Source organism: Falco cherrug, chromosome 4 (genome assembly GCF_023634085.1).
Source record: "Falco cherrug isolate bFalChe1 chromosome 4, bFalChe1.pri, whole genome shotgun sequence".
NCBI classification, from domain to species: domain Eukaryota; kingdom Metazoa; phylum Chordata; class Aves; order Falconiformes; family Falconidae; genus Falco; species Falco cherrug.
The window spans coordinates 99421919-99440886 of NC_073700.1; the positions used below are offsets into that span (position 1 = coordinate 99421919).

Sequence of the window (18968 nt, forward strand, 5' to 3'; positions counted from 1 at the left end):
GCAGTGGGATAAATCATACAAATATTCAAAGTGATTCAGGCCGGTTTAGCACTACACATTAAGGTCCTGCTTTTTATGTTGTTCGCAGATTATACTGAGAATGTGTAACTATGATCTGAGTGGAATTAGGAATTCTTATATATATGTATAGGAATATATAGAAGCTTACTACAAGCCATATAAGCTTCTGCTGCAACACAAGACAACTACTCACTAGATATGCCTTTCCCCTCATTATGTGAAAAGTGCCATTGAGTTTTTAAACTAAGCCTCCGATTTAGTCTTTAGACTTAGTTTGAAGTTCCGCAAGACTTCATAGTTTATCAGAATGTTGCCATCAGACTTCAAGATCATACTACTCTAACTTCAGCAGCTTGCATCACATAGCAACAGGCTCTTTAATGGAAGGCATTGGGCAAATGAAGAAATCAGAGTTTATGTATTTGATTTTCACCAGGTAGCTCTTATCACATGCACGCTAGATTTGCACATATGCCTTAGAAACTTCAAATAGAGGCACCTGGTATTGTCTGCTGGGCAACAGAAGGATTAAAAGGGACAAACAGTTCTAATGTTATACCCCACATCACTACTCTTATTATTACTAAAGGAAACAGTTTATTTACCCATGCCCACACTAATTCAAATGCATGGAACTTAACTCAGGTAAGAATCTACACAAGTATTAGCTAGAATTCTAATGAGGTAAAATTAAATATTAAGCTATTTATTTCAGGTCAATCAAGAATCTGTCTGGGCAGAGGAAAGATTGTCCTCAGACAACTGCTCAGTCTAGTCTGGACTCTCAACTACCCAGGGCTGTAATTTTTGCTGACAAAGGCAAGAAGCTTTTTGATTAGACACTGAAACAATCTCATAGTTCTTCAAAGCACAATCGAGAAAGATCTGTGGCTGCCACTCCCTGCAATCCCATCCTCCTTTCCTTCCCAGCATTCCCAGTCTTTGATAGGAAGAATTCATTAAGTATCTATCAGCATACAGCCAACAAAGAGCGCCAGTTTCAACTTACTGGACAAACAGATTTAGACATCACCTCTTACTAAAATAAAGCAGTAGTCATGCTCCTGAGGTGTAGAAAACGTACCCTCTTTGCTCTGTTGATGTTTAGGTAGCAAGGAAAAATCCCAGTTCCACAGTGCTACTATGCATGTGAGAAGGAACAATGGGTAAGGATACCAAAGAAATTCCTATGAAGCCTTAAAAAGTATGCGTAACAGCTGATTTCAAACACTGTGTGACAGATGCCAGTTATGATAATTTAATGGATAGTTTTATTAGAAGTTCCCTAAATTTTACAGTCAGAAGCATCACTGAAAATTCATTATTAGATCCAAGACCCCCATTAGGGATGAAGTTTATTTCTATTAACAGAAGTCTTTAAAATCTCAGTAGTTTAATAGATAATCTATTAGACAACATGTTAAGTGTATGTGTGAACTAGCAAGCCTCAGCTATTAAAGTCTGTAAGACACTACTCCTCCAAGACCCTGTTCTGAGAAGCATTTCCACTTCAAAACTGGTGCTTTATGTATTAGTTCAAGAGACTGAGAAGCTATGTCAGGTGGCCCATTTCTGAGCTACACTGAAGTGTGGGAACATGTGCAGAGGAAGGCTAAAATTAAGCGTTTAAATCCAAATTGGTTCTAGTGTAGGTACATTCTGTTCAGAGATTGAGCATCAGGAGCCTTTAGTTCAATTTTCATCCATCAATATATGAACTACGCAGTTAAATCCAATAATGGAGAAGAGTCATGTCTCGCACTTTAAAAAAAACGCCAAACTTGAAACTACTTACTTTCCCCTCCATGAATGTTTTGTTGTGTAGAAACAAGCAAGATCTCTGTTTTCTCTGATTATATTCATTCTGTGCCAAGACCTGAAAACAAAAGAGACATCCTGTTAGTACCCACGATTTTCATTTAAAACCAATGTTCACTAATCATCAATATGCTTCAAGACAGAAAGACTTCGTTTTTAAACATTCAAGTCATTGCTTGGTCAATTCCACACAAAATAATATTAGGAATACTTAGGTTTATCAAGCAATGCACAGACTAAGTTGCACATGGAGTTCAACATGAAATTGTTTCCCCACTGATTTTGTTACACTAGTTACTCTAACAGTACCAGGTTACAGTAATTTACACCCCATTATTTGCCATATTATTTCAATCACTATTTTTGCTGCACCTTCACACATTCAAATTCAATTAAATTCTATATCCTTTCAAGAATGCTTAACTCCTGGAAATTGTGTAATATTCTGAAATATGTGTAATAAAAAAACCTGAGTACCCTGACTCCACAACTCCAGCTAAGCTGTATTCCTATTGCAATTTTTAAATACACAGCAAGGAAAAACCTGGACACATGTAACAGGTTATTTTCCAGTCTGAGATGGAATCTGAAGTTGAGAAGTTTACTTACTAGCTAAGAATTATGGCTGAAGAGCTAAGTACCCTTTCTCTACTTTAAAAGCTTAAGGAATCCCACCAATAACATCCTGACATGCCTATTTCACACACGAATACCTATTCTCTAAGAATTTAGTAAAACTTGCCCTTAACTGCCTGACTAGATCACTGCCTTAGGAGCTCTAAGTTCCAAGGAATGCTTCTGAACACTACACACAACCTTCCATGAGTAAAATGGATGCATGTTGAGTTGCTTTTCCTTTTCACTTTGCTTTATTACATATACAAGGCACTTAAGTAGACATACCCTAACTAAGCTGCAAGAGCAAAGCTGTCACTCAAGCTTACTGCTACAGCATTGGTTTTATTTCCGAATGTGTCAAAACAAGTTCCCCTGCTCCTGACTGCAGACTGGTACTACTCTCAGGATCACACCCTTAAATGTGGTAGCATCCCCAAAACATCACACACAAACTAATGTGCAAGAATTCATATTCATAGCTTGCCTGAAGCAACACTAAAGTAATCCAATCCCAGTCAGCACCCCACTAAAAGTTAGACTACAACTCCAGTTATCTTTATACATTCAGCTAACCACTTGGTTTGGCAAAGGAAGATCTCTCATTTTAGGACGGATGACCTGTAACATTAGCTCATTGCTAATTTCTACCCTCTGCAACTTCAGGCTATTTTCTTTCTGGGCAGAGACTGTAGCAGTTATGTAGTCACAAACATGAAGAATGGATAGCCTGACTGAAATGAACTTGAGAATTCCTTCCCTCGGGTGAAAAACCAGCACAACCATCACTACCTACTGAAAAGAACTTGTGGTACTGCCTCTGGAAAAAAAGAGAAAAGCAGTATTTACGTATTTCAATGACTCAATCTTCGAGTCACGTTTTCAGAGTTAATATCCCACTGACTTGTGACAAGCTAAATTCTCTAAATCCGGTTTTTGGAAATAAAATTTCATGAGGGTAAGATATCCAACAGCATTATTCCTGAAGTTCTCCATTTTGCTCAGTTATAAGAACTATACTGTATTATTATTGCCACAGATAAGCATCAGAACAGTACACTGTTCAAACTACACAGATCTTACTGTATAGTAGGACACTTTAGATCTGATGTGTTTTAAAGTTATTTTTCAGAATGAAGAGCCAGATACTGTTGCAGCACTCTCCAAACGAGCCGGCTGCAACAAGGTCTTTCACCATCTCATATCAACACACTCTTCACACCAGTCCCTCTGCTGCCTTCTCCCTGTCTCGCTTCATCCAGGGCCTGCTCTCTCTTGCTTCTTCCTCGGCTGCTCTCTCTTCATTGTCTCTCAACCACTTAACAGAACCAGCCACAGCTGCACCTCATCTACATCGGCCAACGCGCCGCCCCTGAAACCCACAGCTGTATACTATCAATGTTAATTAACCCAGCTTCATTCCTCTACAAGATACTCAATCTTCATACCTCCCTTTTTAAGCCATTTTCTTGACATTGACTAATGTATTAATAAAAATAAAAGGTTTATAAGACTAGTCCACTAAGTTTGGGATTATAAGATCTATTTATCTGTAATTCCAGTTTCACCAATACCGGTCCTCTGACCAGCTCTATTAAATCTCCCAGACCTGAACACCACCTGCTTTAGAGTATTTAAAGCAGGATGTTTTCACACTTGCAAACATCTTAACAATACTGAACCAAGAAACACTCATTTATGAACTACTAGCAGCTTCCATTAATTTTAGCACCACTATCTACGATTCAGACTACTGACACATGAAGTATTGTACATGCAGTGGAACTGACAAATTCACCACAATGCTTTTCTGTTTAGATTAAAACTACTAAAGTCACTAAGCTTTGATGCTTCACTCACTGTGCTTCTGGACAGTGATTGTAACTATCTCTCCCACTGAGAAGACTAGCACAGAGGCAATACATGCCAAAACCTAATAACAATTAATTCTTGTACACATCTTCCCGCAGTTTGAGAACAAGGCTAACAATAGCCCAGTGTTCTGAGCTGCTATGTTGAAGTCCAGCAATCATTTTTCAGTTGTCCTTGGTTCTGCAGCAAGAGCAAGATAAAATAGTTCATGACAAAGACATTTTAGAAGAAACCAAGAAGTTACCTTCCTTCACTCATTCTGGCAGAATCAATGTGGCATCACTTTTACTATACTCTCTACAGTATGATACACTGTAATTTTATTACCTGAGACAGTGCAACCACTGACTTTGCAGAGCACATCAGGTTTTATGATTAATCAAGTTTAGCCATATTGCCAGTGTAAGCTATAGCAGCCTGCTTAGTCCTATCAATTTCCAAAAACAATAGAACATTGTCACTTTTACATCTTCTTCCTGTATTAAGAAAACATTTTAAAACTTTACTGACTTCACAAAAATTGAGTTATATTCTTTACTTCACTCATAAAAGTATCCAGAGTAAGACCCCAATTTTTATTATCATCTTAGTGTCCTGAGGTAACCAATAATAGAAAATAACTTCAGATGTTATTTCAAACATTTTACAGCACAACCATTGGATATCCCCATACTCACGACTCTCAAAGGCTTAATACTAGAGAAACACCTGTTTCAGTTGTTCTACTTCCATTGCAGTAGAGGCAACAAGTACTTTGAAAGGAGCAGTTTATAGACATGTTTCATCTGGTTGAGAGAGAGTGCAAGCATGCTGAATGCAAAGTAGTCAAGTAATCTGAAGTTCCTGCAGGCAAAACATTGTCTACAATTCACAACTTCTATTGGGAGCTTAACTAAAGCACTCCCCTAATACCTGGATATTTTAATTAGCTTTTTCATAGACAGAAGTTCAGCAATACTCTCCAATTTGGTTCATGTGGTACCGTAAGCAGCAATGAAACAACTTTTTGGGGAAAGAGTTGAAACCACATTTTCTACTTACCACATGTGCTACACATACCAGAAGTAGGAACCCCTAAAATTAAAGGGCCTGAACTACTGCCAGCTACCTGAATAGGTATATTATACAAGCTGTGTTCAACTTGCGTTCACTTTTCTGGGATTTCACTTTCTTCAGACAAAATTATCATGTGGGAAAACAGAAGCTATTTCAGGAAACAGAAACAAGTCAGTCTCAAAGTAACACTTGCAGAGTTAGAAACAAAGCTGTGACCTTGGAGGCATCAAGCCAACAGGCATAGCTGTAATTATACATAAGTGTCCCTTAGTTTAAATAAAGTCAGAAGTCTGAACATGGGTTCAAAGTTTAGAGCAGAATTCAGTTTGACTTTTTTTCCTGATCATATTATTCCTCTACAATTACAAAGCTTCCGTATGTTTCACAGAAGGTTTGCCTTATGCTGCAGTAGCACTTCAGAGCCCCACATAGGATTATTATTCTCTTCCACTGGGGGAGGAGGAAGAGAAATGCTGATTAGAAACAGAGATTTCTTGCGGGAAAGAGGAAGAGAAATGCCGATAAACTCACATTTCTTTTTTTTAAAAAAAATCTTATTCTAGCAAGGTTAAAATACAAGGTAAAGTTCCTGGAAAGTCTATACTACACAGAGACAGACACTCAGATCAAGCTCAAGTGTGTCTTTTCTGAGAGAGCAAAGCCATACCAGTAAGATAAACCCAGGGACCAACTGGAAAGAGAGTAAAGCACTGAAAAAAGCCCCAAGGTTCTGTTAATCTGTGGTTCTACATACCTACCTTTCAGCTTAGAGGTCTGGAGCCTGATTTCCAGTCATCTACTCATCTGTAGCTTTAAAAGCGTTATTTAAATAAATGAGTTTTTCTGCACCAAAATGTTTTAGCTGTCTAGGTTTCATCTGCTTCTTCCACTGCTGTGTGCACCAACTGGCAGAGTTTTGCCTCAGACAGATGCTTTCTAACAAACACTAAACTTTTCCCCTATTCCCTAAACAGTACTCTTAAAGCACTACAGCCCAATTAGCTGTGGAAACCCAGATTTCTTGATCTGTTGTGCAGAAACTCACAGCCCTTTTTCTAAGAGTAGAAAGAGTTGAGATCCACCAGATCCTTAGAAGAGGATTCGTGCAGCCTGCCTCATTGCTGCCTTTAGTTGGTCCAGGATGCAGACAGGCTGAGAATTTCAACTTTACTACTACCAGAAATGATGCTGATGACAGTAGTATCCATCCTTCATCTGACTGTTCAGTTTCCCCCACTGAGGACTGGTATCTTCCATGCTTGTTATTTCTCTTTTCCGTCTACATTAGCATTCTGCTGTACCAATGAACCAATCTGATTCACCAGCTAGACAGGTGAATATCAGAACAAAAAGGTTCATTTACTAATCAGGGAAAAGAAAAAAGTCATCCTTTCAGACATAGTTTAACCTTACTGTAATATTTCCTCAGAATATTGCTCTACTTTAAGTTTTATTAATGAGGTAGGACAATTGTTATGGGTTTTTTTGGCATAAGAGTAGTTTTTTTGGAAGCAAATTGAGAGGTTAAACAGTTGAGGTTAACACTTCCAAGACACAGTTGAATGCCAGCTGAAGGATTACTTTATTAATTCACTAATCTTCATTTACTGAGGCTCAAACACAAGTTAAAAGAAAAGTTATTTGCTCAGTCTGAAGCACAGATTGGCCCTTAAGACCAATACCCAGCATACCACTTAAAATCTGGAAGTGCTCAGTGATTCAGTCCCTCAGGACGATATGTGTTTGGAAACTGTGAAAAATACCACATGACCCCCAGAGGAGCAAGTGATACATAAGAAACAAAGTCTTTTTAGAACTGTACTCCAGCAAGGCTGAAATACAAGATAAAGTTCCTGGAAAGACTATATTACACAGGGACAGATACTCAGGTCTGAGTCTCCAAACACTTAGAAATCTGTTGCAATTGGGGGGAGGGGGGAAGAGTCAGTAATAATGGAAAGGAGTCTCATTTCTGGTTAAGAGTTCTGGCACTTGGTTGCCTATAGCAGGCTGGGATTAGACCAAGACGCATATCTACAAACTGAAGCAGGCTAGAGCCAAGCATAGTTTTTACATCTATAATACCGGTCCTGTTATTTTGAACTAAGCCACGGCAGACTGTCTGAACAGCATCTTCTTAAGTCAATTCCAAGATGTATCTTGAGTCACTGGCAGTTCCTTCAACAGCCTTCTTCCTTTTCTACATATCTCACTACATGCAAGTGGCCTATGTAGGCAACCTTCTAATAATCAAGAAGAGGCTTCAGCTTCTGGTAACTTGAGTTCCAAAACAAGGAATATTTTCTTAAATACAGTATTATTTAATCAGTACTAAGTAACAGGAAACAAAGCAGCTATCTACTCAGCTTCACCTTCTCAGACTGACTGCCATAGATCTTATTTGTGAAAGGACACAAGAGAAAAAGGGAAAATACATTTCAATTAACTTCAAAAGCAGCCACAGAGCTGAGAATAAGTGCATTAATAGCAATACTCCAAATAAACTTATATGCCCGTTTCCCCCAAGCAGCATGCTCAAACATTCCTTTGGCCTAAGGGCACTAAGCTGAAAGAAACACACACATCCTCAAACAAAATTTGTACAGTCCAGTGCTTGGCCCTCAGTACAGGTACAGCTACCAAAAGGTGCATGCTCCACACCACCCGACAGGGAAATCTATCCTGAACACTGTTGGCAGCTCACTGCAGACAGAAAACCATTCAGCATGCCTACCTGCTTTGACTGTCAGAAAACAAAAAGCAAGTGAAAAAGCATCCATCAGAGAAATCAAAAAACTGTTTGAAAAATAAGCACGTTAAGGGTAGCTTTTCTGAAAGATACATTTGGTTCTGTTCATGCTTTCCAGGCATACTATTACCACTCAAAAAAGAAATAAAATGTCATCTCTGTGACAGCAAGTCTCCTCCTCACCTCTCCCACTCTTCATAAATTATTTCCCAAAGCATCTCATGATAAGTATATTTTCATCTGAGGCCAGGAGGAGAAAATATAACACATCTTTTCTGAACGGACACGCTAGTACTCATGTGGGAAAGAGGACAAATTCTGCCCCACGGCTAAAAAAGCTGCATCAGGTGCAGAGCACGTTCAGTGAAGCACCAGCCAGGCTGTGGATAGAGTAAAGCCCAGATTCTCCTCTGCTGGGAGATGCAGGAAGAGAAGGGCTTGAGAATGGCTCGTAATAAAACAGGTGCCGCACCTAGGGATCCCGGCCGCCCCGGCCGGCTGCTCCCGCCCCGCGGCCCTCGCCCCCCCGCCCGCGGCAGCGCCTGCCCCCGGGCACACAGCGCGCTGCCTCCCGCCCTGCCCCCGCTCCCCACGCAGCCCCGGCAGCCTGGCGCGTCCCCCGGCCTCAAGCGGCACCTCGGTGCCAGCGGTCCCGCCTGAGGCTGAGGAAGGAGGCAGCGGCCGCCACCGCCTCCTCACCTCCCCCGCCGCTGAGATTTACCTGGCCGGGGAGCCTGCGCCGCCCGGACCTGCCCCCACCAGCACCGCGCTTCCCGCCGCTGCCGGCAATAAGGGTGAAGGGCCACCGAGAGGAGCCCTCGCCCCTCGCCCTCCACCTGGCCAGGCAGCAGCCGCTACACCTCTCCAGCTCCCTCAGAGCCTGGCTCTGGAGGCCGCCATCTTAGCTCCGGCAGCAAGACCGCCCTCTCGACGCAGTCGCCGTCAAGCCCGGGGCCGTCACGGGACGCGGTCAGCTGATATACTGCCTCCCGCGGCCGCGCTGGCCCGGCCCGCCCCACCGCCTCGCCTGGCTTCCTTCCTCCCGCCCCTTGCCCCCTGCCCTGCCGGGAACCGGGGCGGGGGGAGCGTGGGGTGGCTCCGTGCGCAGGCGCGAAGGCGCTGGGTGCCGCCTCCCGTCACCGCGGGCCCCGGGGAGGGGGGAGGGAGGAGCGGGGAGCGGGGAGCGGGGCCCGCAGGGGGCGGGCTCTAGCTCGAGCGTGGCGGGAGCGGGCGCGGGAGGAGAGAGGTCGGGGCAGTGCCTGGGGCTGTGGCGGTGGCGTGTCGCCTGAGGCGGGCTGGGGGGTTGCCCGGCGCCCTGGGTGGCTCAGCTCGTCGTCTTGCTCTCTGTTGTATTTTAACAAGAGTTTAGTCTGTCTAGACTAGGTCAACTAGTTTGGGGCTAGTTGGCGGTTTCCTGAGCGCCCGGCTCCTGGAGACTTGTGATTGTGTAGCGCTGGGAGAATGGACATCTCCAGCACCGCCAGGTTTCCGAGCCTTCGGCATCCTGCTACTGCATTTTTGAGGCCTGGTACTGGTTTTAGGCTCATCACAGAAGTATGTATCTAATGAGAGAAGTGCTTTAATTGCATACAAAATGTTGCTAACCTGCCATCTCCTGTTAGAGAATGTACATCATCAGGGCATGAAAGGCACATTGAACAGTCAAAAAGCAAAGTATGCTTTTAAGTTATGCGTATTATTTGTGTGGTTGTAAAAATGTTAAATCCCTTATTAATGTTGCTGAAGCACTGATTTAGGTGGTTGCCTAGCCACCATCGGAAGTTGTTACAGGACTTTTCAAGCTCTCTGTTGACTTCCCATATTCTGTACCAAACATAAGATTTCCCAGAGATGTTATAAACTACAGCAGCATTGTAACAGCTTGCCACCATCTTATTAAAATGCCTAGATTGACATAAATATTTTGAAATGTGACTCAGAAGAACACGTGAGCTTACCATGCCTTTCCTGTAAAGTAGTGCTTTTAAAGTCTGCAGATGAGAGAAATGAGGAACAGATCGTAACTGCAGCTAATTATTTTGGAGAAAAAATAAGATTAAAATCACAGGCCGTATGTTGCTATTTTTTAATATCATATAAACTACCCTTCATCTCTTACATTTTACATAAGATATTTAAATACTAATAAGTCATTCTTTTGATAACTCTAGTCCTCTGAATCTGGGTCACCATTGTAAAATAGTGCTAATGGGAAAATAACATTACTTATGGGAAGCTGATAAATTACTTTTGGTCACAGAACTGAGGGGGAAAAAAGATTTCATGTTTTATTAACATACTAGGAATTGCAGAAATGCAATTTCAGAAGGAGGTGATATGATTCAGAAGAGTTTCTTTGGCTGAGTGCATGGAAGAGGTTTTGGGAGGGGTTTGGAGAGATTTTTTTCTGTTCTTGATGAGCTGGCTTGGAGAATTTTTTTATTCAGAAGGGTTGTATTTTGTATTAATACTTTTTTTGTGTTGCTAATATAGGTGGGTAAAACAACAAGCGAAGCAACAGCTTGTTAGATGTTTATTACTTGAGAACGAAGAATGATATTTGCATAATGAAATTGATGTAACTAGGAATCAATGTTTTCATAGCCAGATTTTAATTAGACAACATAGATTGTATTTCAGCATATTTATTTTGGTCAAGCTAGTATTTCAGTAATAAACTATGTGTTTACCTGTTTGTTTTACTTTATGAACTACCACTATTTTTGGATATGATTTTGTGTAAGTAGCGATATTAACTTTGGTTTATAATGCAGAAAAATGATAAAAGGAAGGGAAGATACAGATCAAGAGTGAGAAAATATGAGAGGAAGTAAAAGAATACTTTTGAAATTATTATTCAGAGAAAAAGCAAACAAGAAAGGTGTGTTTAGCAGTTTGGACAACAAATTTTGGAAATTATATTGTCAACACGGCAAAATGACTTTCAGAAATTAAAGTAGATCAGGATTTCATAATTTTTTAATTGTAAAGCATGTGTGAAATTATGATTGTGTGCAGACAACATAATTTTAGTTTTCTTGGTCATTTTTTCTCATGAGGTGGTACTACATATTTTTAGAGAAAGGGCGTTTTCTGTTTACCTAAAGTTGTGTTGAAAGCCTGGAATACAAAATAAAGTTTTTAACATAATCTTTTAATTCTAAAGTTTAAAATTTTACTTTAAAAAGCTATTAAAAAGAAAGCGGACAAAATGCCTACTCCATTAACGTCAATGGCAGTTTTATTATTAGCTGTGACATGGGTACTGTTTCACCCTTAGTTTTCCCAGTCACACATTCAGGAACCATATTAGAGCCATTCTCATTATTAAAATAAGAATAAAAAAGCACGGGTTTGATGCCTTCCTGAAAGATAAAATGCTAAATTGCTTCAGTCCACTTTGGAGAAGTGAACACATTTTCGTTATTTCTAGATCTTTCATGTGAAGAAGTACTGCAAATGTCAATCTGACCTTGTCAGTTTAAATACTGTCTTTTGCAAAAGATTGCAGGCTACCACCAGTCTAGAGAGCAAGGTCTCTCCTTACCATCCAATTATTGAAATCCGGAAGGAATGAAGAGTTCCAGTCCACTACTAAATAATTAACACTCCCCTGGCTATTTCTGTGATCAGCACCTAATCTGAAAGACTGTGGTTTAGGATGGCTGAATTCTTCAAGCACACCACAGAAAAAATACAGTAGAGGGCCTATACAAGGATTCTCTGCAGCAGCAGTAAATATGATGATTTTAAATACAACCGATAGTAGCAGAGCTCCTATTATTTTTAAAAAGGATATGTTGTGGTTTATAAAGAACAAGTTTCTACCCAACTTGCACACAGTGAGCAAAGGACACGTTAACTCCTTTTCCCAGTACTGCCTCTAATGACGGGGCAGAATTTTGTGTCAGCTTTCTGGAGAAAGGAGAGACTCCTTCACTCTTCCTTTTCTACCAAGAAAATAGGTTTCTAGTAGAATTGCGAATAGTTATGTCACTTTCTTACTCGATATATTTACAGTATAGGAAGGTGCAGGACTATCCACTCAGACCAACTACTGATTTTCTGCCATAAGGTGATGGGGAGCTATCCAGTCTTAAAGTTTGTGTGTAAGTGGTACACTACAGCTTAGTATAAATGTAGGATAATCAAGAGATATTAAGATAATCTGCTTAATAATTGTATTTTTTAGGTCACCAGATAACAATAATACTTTGATGCCTAATTATAGGACTTGACTGATAGAGGATACCAGAAAGATTTTCAAAGGGGCAAGAGGGAGGTAAGTGTACAAGTCCTACCTGAAACCAATAAAGTAAGATGCCTTTCAAAACCTCTTTCCTGAATCTTGTTACTTTTACTCCTAATTTGTTGCTGATGCCAAAACACAGGTTACACAGATGGCCTTCTGCGAATCAGACCCAGATTACTGCATCTGTCTTTGTTCTACTCTTTCTCATCCCAAAGGTGCATTAAGACCATGCTGAGTATTTGCCAGCAGTTCAAAGCTTAAATCAAGTTTTTTATGTAATTTGACATATTTTGTCTAAAAATAAATGCAGATAATATTGATAATTTAATTTATAATCTCTGTGAGATTAATTAAAAGGTAATTTCTGGGTGCTCCCTATTAATAATTCCATATTTCCTGATAGACTCATTAAATGATATTTGTTTGTTGTCACAGCTAATAGCTTGATAATAACTGCAGCCTAAGCTAATTGGCTTCACAATACTGTTACTGAGTTTTGTTGAATTATTAATAAGGAGCATCTTTAATACAGTGATTCACGCTAAACTGTATTCATATTCATACTATTCCTTTTGGCTACAACAAGCCCTTCTCTTCTGTTTGGATATTCTTTTCATTTTGGCATCTACTTACATGCAGTAAATACTGCTGATTAACTTTTGATCTCTTCATCTACCTATAGTCCTGTATAACTCAGTATTTTTGGTGTGTCTTTTGAAGATAATCTGTGTATTATCTTTTAACTCTTTTACCTTCCAATAGATAGGTTTCAATATTAGTTGCAATCCAGTCTTACTAGTGTATGTGGGTACATCTGGCATAAGTACAGTGAATGTAATAATTTACTTCATATCTCAGATGTCATTCATTGTACAATGAGTTTTTTCATGAGCCTTAATAGCAATGGACAATGGCACAACAATTATTAACAGAATTACATTGTTTAAAAATGTGTGTTTATATTTTTTTCAAAGGAAAAAGTAAAGGAGAAATATGTTGTTTATTGCATGTAAAAGAAAATAGAAACCATTTCATAAAGTCTGTAAATACCTTCTCTTTTGACTGCATTTAGCTCGGTTGTGTACATCTGAAAAAACTGCGTTCACCCATGTTCAGTGGAAACTTTGATAAAATACAACAGTGAATATTTCCAAATGCTTAATTCATCCTGAGGACACTTCATCTTAGTATTGCAAACCTGCTTGAGGTAAACTGCTCTTTGAAATATCTGGCTATTGGGGACAATTTTGTGATAGAAGGTACAGAAGATATCCCAGTTTTTGTCTTCCCACTGATGACACACTGCCCTTGCAGTGGAACGGCCTAAAACACAGAGAGGCATTGAAGAAGGAGTAGGCTGTAATAAAGGCAAGGGGCTCAGGGAAAAAAGAAGGAGCATAGGAGAGGAACTGGAGATCAGGTGCTAGCTGGGGCCAATGTGGTAGGAGTGAGTTTTGCATATGGGAATCACAGGGTGGATAAAGATCTTGGAACAGCTGAGTGGGGAGGAGTGACCAGTTAGCTTCAACAGGCTAGACCTGAGAACGGGAAAGATAGGAAGAACTGTGAGGCTATGATTTTGGAAAATTTGAAAAAAATAGACTATGAACAGAAAAAGCACTTACGTAGGGAGAAGAGGACTTTTTCCTCAAGAAGACTAGTACTAAGAACTCACAGAAGAGGGAAAGTAAAAGGAGTAAGGAGAGAAACACCTAGGTCTGCCATAGGGAAACACTGTTAATGATACAAGTAGCTGAGAGGAAAGGCTGGGAATGGCTGGGAAAGGAGACAAGGACTGATCTAAGGAATACAGTGAGGAATACGAACTTAGTCAACATAGGATGCTAGAAAGATTCAAATGTAGAGGCAAGGAGAGGGAGAGAGGGCTTAGCAGAGTAACAGGCTGAAAAAGACAGGGCAAAAAAAGCAGTACCCACAACAGTCTGCTAAAATAGAACCAATGGCTCCAGCATGACTCCAGCTGAAAAAATTAATGCCCAAATGTGTATTTAACATGCTCTAGTGGATGTCAATTTAATTCTGTTGCTAGTTACTGTTAGTCCTCTCGTCAGAGATCTGTGTTGCAGATCTGGATGTAGTGTATGATATAATCCCACATCATAGTTATGTGGATTTTTTAGATAAACCTAGAATATTATACATCTACACACATAAACAGCTATGCAATATTGACATTGTAAAACCAGAAGACTTTAAGAGTTAAAAACAACCAGAAGATTAGGATTATCTTTGCAAGTAGTTGTATACTTATGTACCATTTTTTTTCCATGGGAACTTTGCCTTATTCACTCCACAAGATCAAAGGACTCATTCAATCAACATGTATGCAATACTGTATTCTATCCACATTGCTCAATTTGATGGCCCAAGATTTATTTAATGTAAGCTGTACCAACTCTATTATTCAAGCTCTAAATTTATTAATTTCCATATTGACATTTCTGTGACATTCTTCAGTACACTGAGTGCTCCACAAATATTAATTAATTTTCACAACATCCTTCTGCTTCTAATATTTGACTAGCTGAAAGTGCATTAATGCTTCTTTCTCTGTATATTCTTGTGTATAATTTCCAGCTATCCTACACAAGCTCTAAAAATCATGTGTTTCTTAGCAAAACTACACTCTTTCTGTAAAAATATAGAATTGCTGTTTGATTCTCTCCATGTCTCTTTTTATGGGCGGTAGAACCAAAACAGATGATACTATACATTGCAGGCTTATTCAATGTATTTGACCTATATAACACCATGTCATGTCATGTTTTACATACCTTGCACATTTGAGAACATAAACATAGGATACTTTGGGTTGGAAGGGACCTTTAAAGGTCATCTAGTCCAATGCCCCTGTGATAAGCAGGGACATTTTCAACTAGAGCAGATTGCTACTCAGAGCCCCATCCAACCTGACCTTGAATGTTTCCAGGGATGGGGCATCTATCACCTCTCTGGGCAGCTTGTTCCCGTGTTTTGCCACCCTCATTGTAAAAAATTTCTTCCTCATATCTGGTCTAAATCTACCCTTTCTCAGTTTAAAGACATTATGCCTTGTCATATCACAACAGGCCCTGCTAAAAAGTTTTGTTCCCATCTTTCTTATAAGCTCCCTTTAAGTACTGAAAGCCACAATAAGGTCTCCCCAGAGCCTTCTCTTCTCCAACCCCAACTCTCAGTCTTTTTTCATAGGAGAGCTGTTCCATCCATCTGACCATCTTTGTGGCTCTCCTCTGGACCCACACCAACAGGTTCACTCCTGCCTTGTGAAGTTCAAACGCTTAAGACTTTCAATTGCCAATTTGTTTGTCAATTTTTTTAAGCTTGATTCTTGTGGAAAGGGCTAAGTTAAATTTAAATACTAGCTCAGGAATGGGAATGCTACTAATATGAGAAGCTGGAGGTTGACAGAGTGTCTGAGATTTGTGTTCAGCAATTAAGGTAACAAAAAAGAAAAAATGCTTCCAAAAAAGTAGCTTGAACACTGTTCAGAGGTTTTCAGGAGTAGAGTGAATTAGTGGGACAGTAGGTAAATTCAGTCAGAGGGATTTTTTTTGTAGAACTACTCAGGAAATCACGGTGGGGTTTTTTGAATGTATCTATAGCTGCAGTGCCTTCCAGGAATTTAAATTTGATCATCCAAACCAAGAGGACCTCTGAAAAGGAAGCAACAGGCTCTCTGCCTAGGCACTAATCCATGAGAATAAGAGGAAGTCAATTATATATACTTGATTCCCCACTTCAGCTTTTGCAGCATCTAGAGGAAACATAAGTACTAATCCTCTGATTCCCTGCCCTGGGGTCAAATCCCAATGTAGAAATAAGAGTGAGATTGTAGTAATTGTGAACAAAGCAACAGACAAGAATTACTAACCTTGCCCACAATGCCTCAGAGTATCAGAACATTCTTACTATTTTCAAAGAGTAAGAATGTTCTTGAGTATATCCAGCCTTTCCTTCATGAAAAATTGTTCATGAAGCACAGAGAACAGAGGAGATTATGATGACATAACTTGCAGGCCAAGCCATTGAAATTATAGCCTCATGAGAAAGAATGGGAATCAGAAGGTTTCTTTCATTTTACTTTTTTTTTTTTAAAAGAAACCCTCCCTTAGTCCAGCGGTGTGCTCTTTACCATTTAGAATGACTGGTAGCTGAGAGAAGCAGACTAATTGTGTATAAATGATACAGATGCAAGGTGGTTTTGCAAAAACAAGAGAACATTTTTTTGCCTAATAACACTCCCCAACTCTAATCCATCTATGAACAGATCACTACCAACAACAGCAGCAGCAGCGAAAAGACTTCTAGCTAAAAAGTCTAAGTTGCATGGTATGCGAAAGTTGTATTGTTTTTGTAACAATATAATCTCAAGCATTATCTGTGTAACTGATAGAGACCTCCACCCCACAATAGCTTAATCCCCTATATGCAGGATCCACAAGCAGAATGGATTTTTATGGTGGATTTTACCAAAGTGTATTTTAGTTTCATGACATTTCAATTAAACAATGGAGTGCAGTTATCTCTTTACTGGCAGACAGGCAGTCCACGTTAGCTCAGATCTGCTTTGCTGAGCTGTGTTCGGCTTCTCAAAGCATTTGACTGTTTTGAGATTTCACCAGACACCCCTGGCTCCAGCACCACGACACAGAAAGTGGGATGCACAACACCTGCTGCTTTCCGCATTTTGGCTGCTGCTGCTGCTGCTGCTTAAAATCTACTGCTTTCTACAGAAACTGTTTACAAGTATTTCAAAGGTTAGCATAGCTCTGTGTATGTATGGTTTGTAGCGTACACATCTTACCAGGCCACTCTCTCCCCCCATCCCTTTTTTACGATGGAAAAGTGAAAATTAGTGGCTTTGTTTTCACCTTGTTTGCTCAGAACGCCTAAAAATCATCAACAATGGTATTTCAGACTATATTACCATGTGTAGTTTTACATCCTGCTGTAACTTCCTGCCACAGAGGATGGCACACGGGGCCACTCAGTCCCTGCATGGCAGAGCTGGCATGTCACACACTGATAGTGCAAGGCACTAAATCTGATTTAATTGCCATTTAAACCTGGAACTCCTGATGGAGCCAGAAAATCCTTGATGCTGGGAGATGTTTCAAGTCGGCGGTGCCCCTTCCTCGATGCAGACAGATCTCAGATCTGAAAGGTCGTGCACAATTACGCTGGAGCCCTTGACTCTGAATCTCCAGAAAACGACCAATGTGCGTAGGCTCTCCTCCTCCCTCTGAGGGCTTTCAGGACTTGGTATCAGTGAAATACAAGGTTTGTCTTTCAGAAGTACTGGCTAAAACGAGAGCTGGGACTTAACATGAGAAAAAAAGATACAACATTCATTCTTAGAAATTAAGCATCCCTCACTGTGCAGGCCATCTAAAGATTCCAGACTGTATTTACATTTGGTCCATGGTTTGGGACCTCTCTAAGTAGGACAAAACCTTTCTTGTTGTGGCAGTGGAGCATGTAGAGACTGGTATGGGGAATTGGTTTGTATTGTGATTCTACCATACATTACAATCTTACGTCATGCTTGTGTCATTTGGGCATAATGCTGTATCACTCTTGTAAATAAAAATTCCAATGTAATATCAAATATCTACAGGTAAGTAAATCTGGTATTAAAACATGAAACCCTCCTGCCATCTCAGACCTGTTGGATAGACCAGAGCCTGTAGGTCAGGACATAGAGCTACCACATCTCCTTGGTACTACAGGGCAAACAAGCTCCAGCTGGCCCACAAGTCACTGACCTCCTTGTCCCTGTAGCACCAAGGAGACCTGGAACAAGCAGGATCAAGGCAAGCAGAAGTGAGTGACTGCTGTCCTTTGGGTAGCGCACTAAGGCGTCTCTTTGCTGAACCATGGACCAGATCACTCAACTTGGCAGGAAAAGGCAGAAGGTTAAGAAATGGGACATCTGGGATGTTGTTTTAGGCACATGAGCCATTGCTGGTGCTCATGCAAATGATGACACACAGTGGAGCCCATGGAGCAAAACGACAGGGTAGAACCCATGGAGGTGGACTCACTGGTATTCCCCATAGGAATATGTTCTCACCCTTGAGCACAGGCAAGAGGTCTGGTCATTCATACGTAGGTCAGTGTGCAACACCAGTGATCACTAGTGCTCATCTGAACGAGGGTGGGGAATATCACCAGGCAACAGAGCCTCTCCTTGGAAGAAGTCTTAGAGGAGATGGGCACAGGTGATGTGCTTATGAAGCTCATGTTGTGGGCTATTTACAGGGATAATCGGATTATATCTATGTTAACAATAGGAGGAGAGTGTAGCTTTATACTGCAATAATGCTAAACTCCTGCATTGCAAATCGTGGCCATACAGAAGCTAGTAGTTTGCCTTTCCTCTGTTATTGAATGACATCTACACTGTAAGAATGCCAGACACAGTGAGTCATTAAGAGCATCAGTCAGCATAATTTTCAGGCTCTTTCCTCTTTTTGTAATAAGCAGAAGCAGGACTTTGGAAATGTCTCTTTTTCTTTTGGGTTGGTAGATTCTGTTTTTTCTTGGGTCTTTGCAGTTTCACCT

General features: G+C 40.4%; 1 protein-coding gene and 1 long non-coding RNA gene across 3 annotated transcripts in view; one reads left to right on the plus strand and one right to left on the minus strand.

The window, feature by feature from the left end:
- Positions 1-9126, minus strand: part of DNAJC13 (DnaJ heat shock protein family (Hsp40) member C13) — a 55525-nt gene extending 46399 nt beyond the window's left edge. For both annotated transcript variants that reach the window (XM_055708692.1, XM_055708691.1), the window contains exons 1-2: positions 8853-9126; positions 1817-1897 (exon numbers count right to left, since the gene is read on the minus strand). In XM_055708692.1, coding sequence (XP_055564667.1) covers positions 1817-1884 — 68 coding nt within the window. In that variant the 5' untranslated portion in view covers positions 1885-1897; positions 8853-9126. The remainder of the gene's footprint in view (positions 1-1816; positions 1898-8852) is intronic.
- Positions 9127-9410: 284 nt separating this feature from the next.
- Positions 9411-18968, plus strand: part of LOC114017727 (uncharacterized) — a 29106-nt gene continuing 19548 nt past the window's right edge. Inside the window, exons 1-2 of the long non-coding RNA XR_003562956.2 lie at positions 9411-9685; positions 12324-12413. This is a non-coding gene — a long non-coding RNA (uncharacterized LOC114017727). The remainder of the gene's footprint in view (positions 9686-12323; positions 12414-18968) is intronic.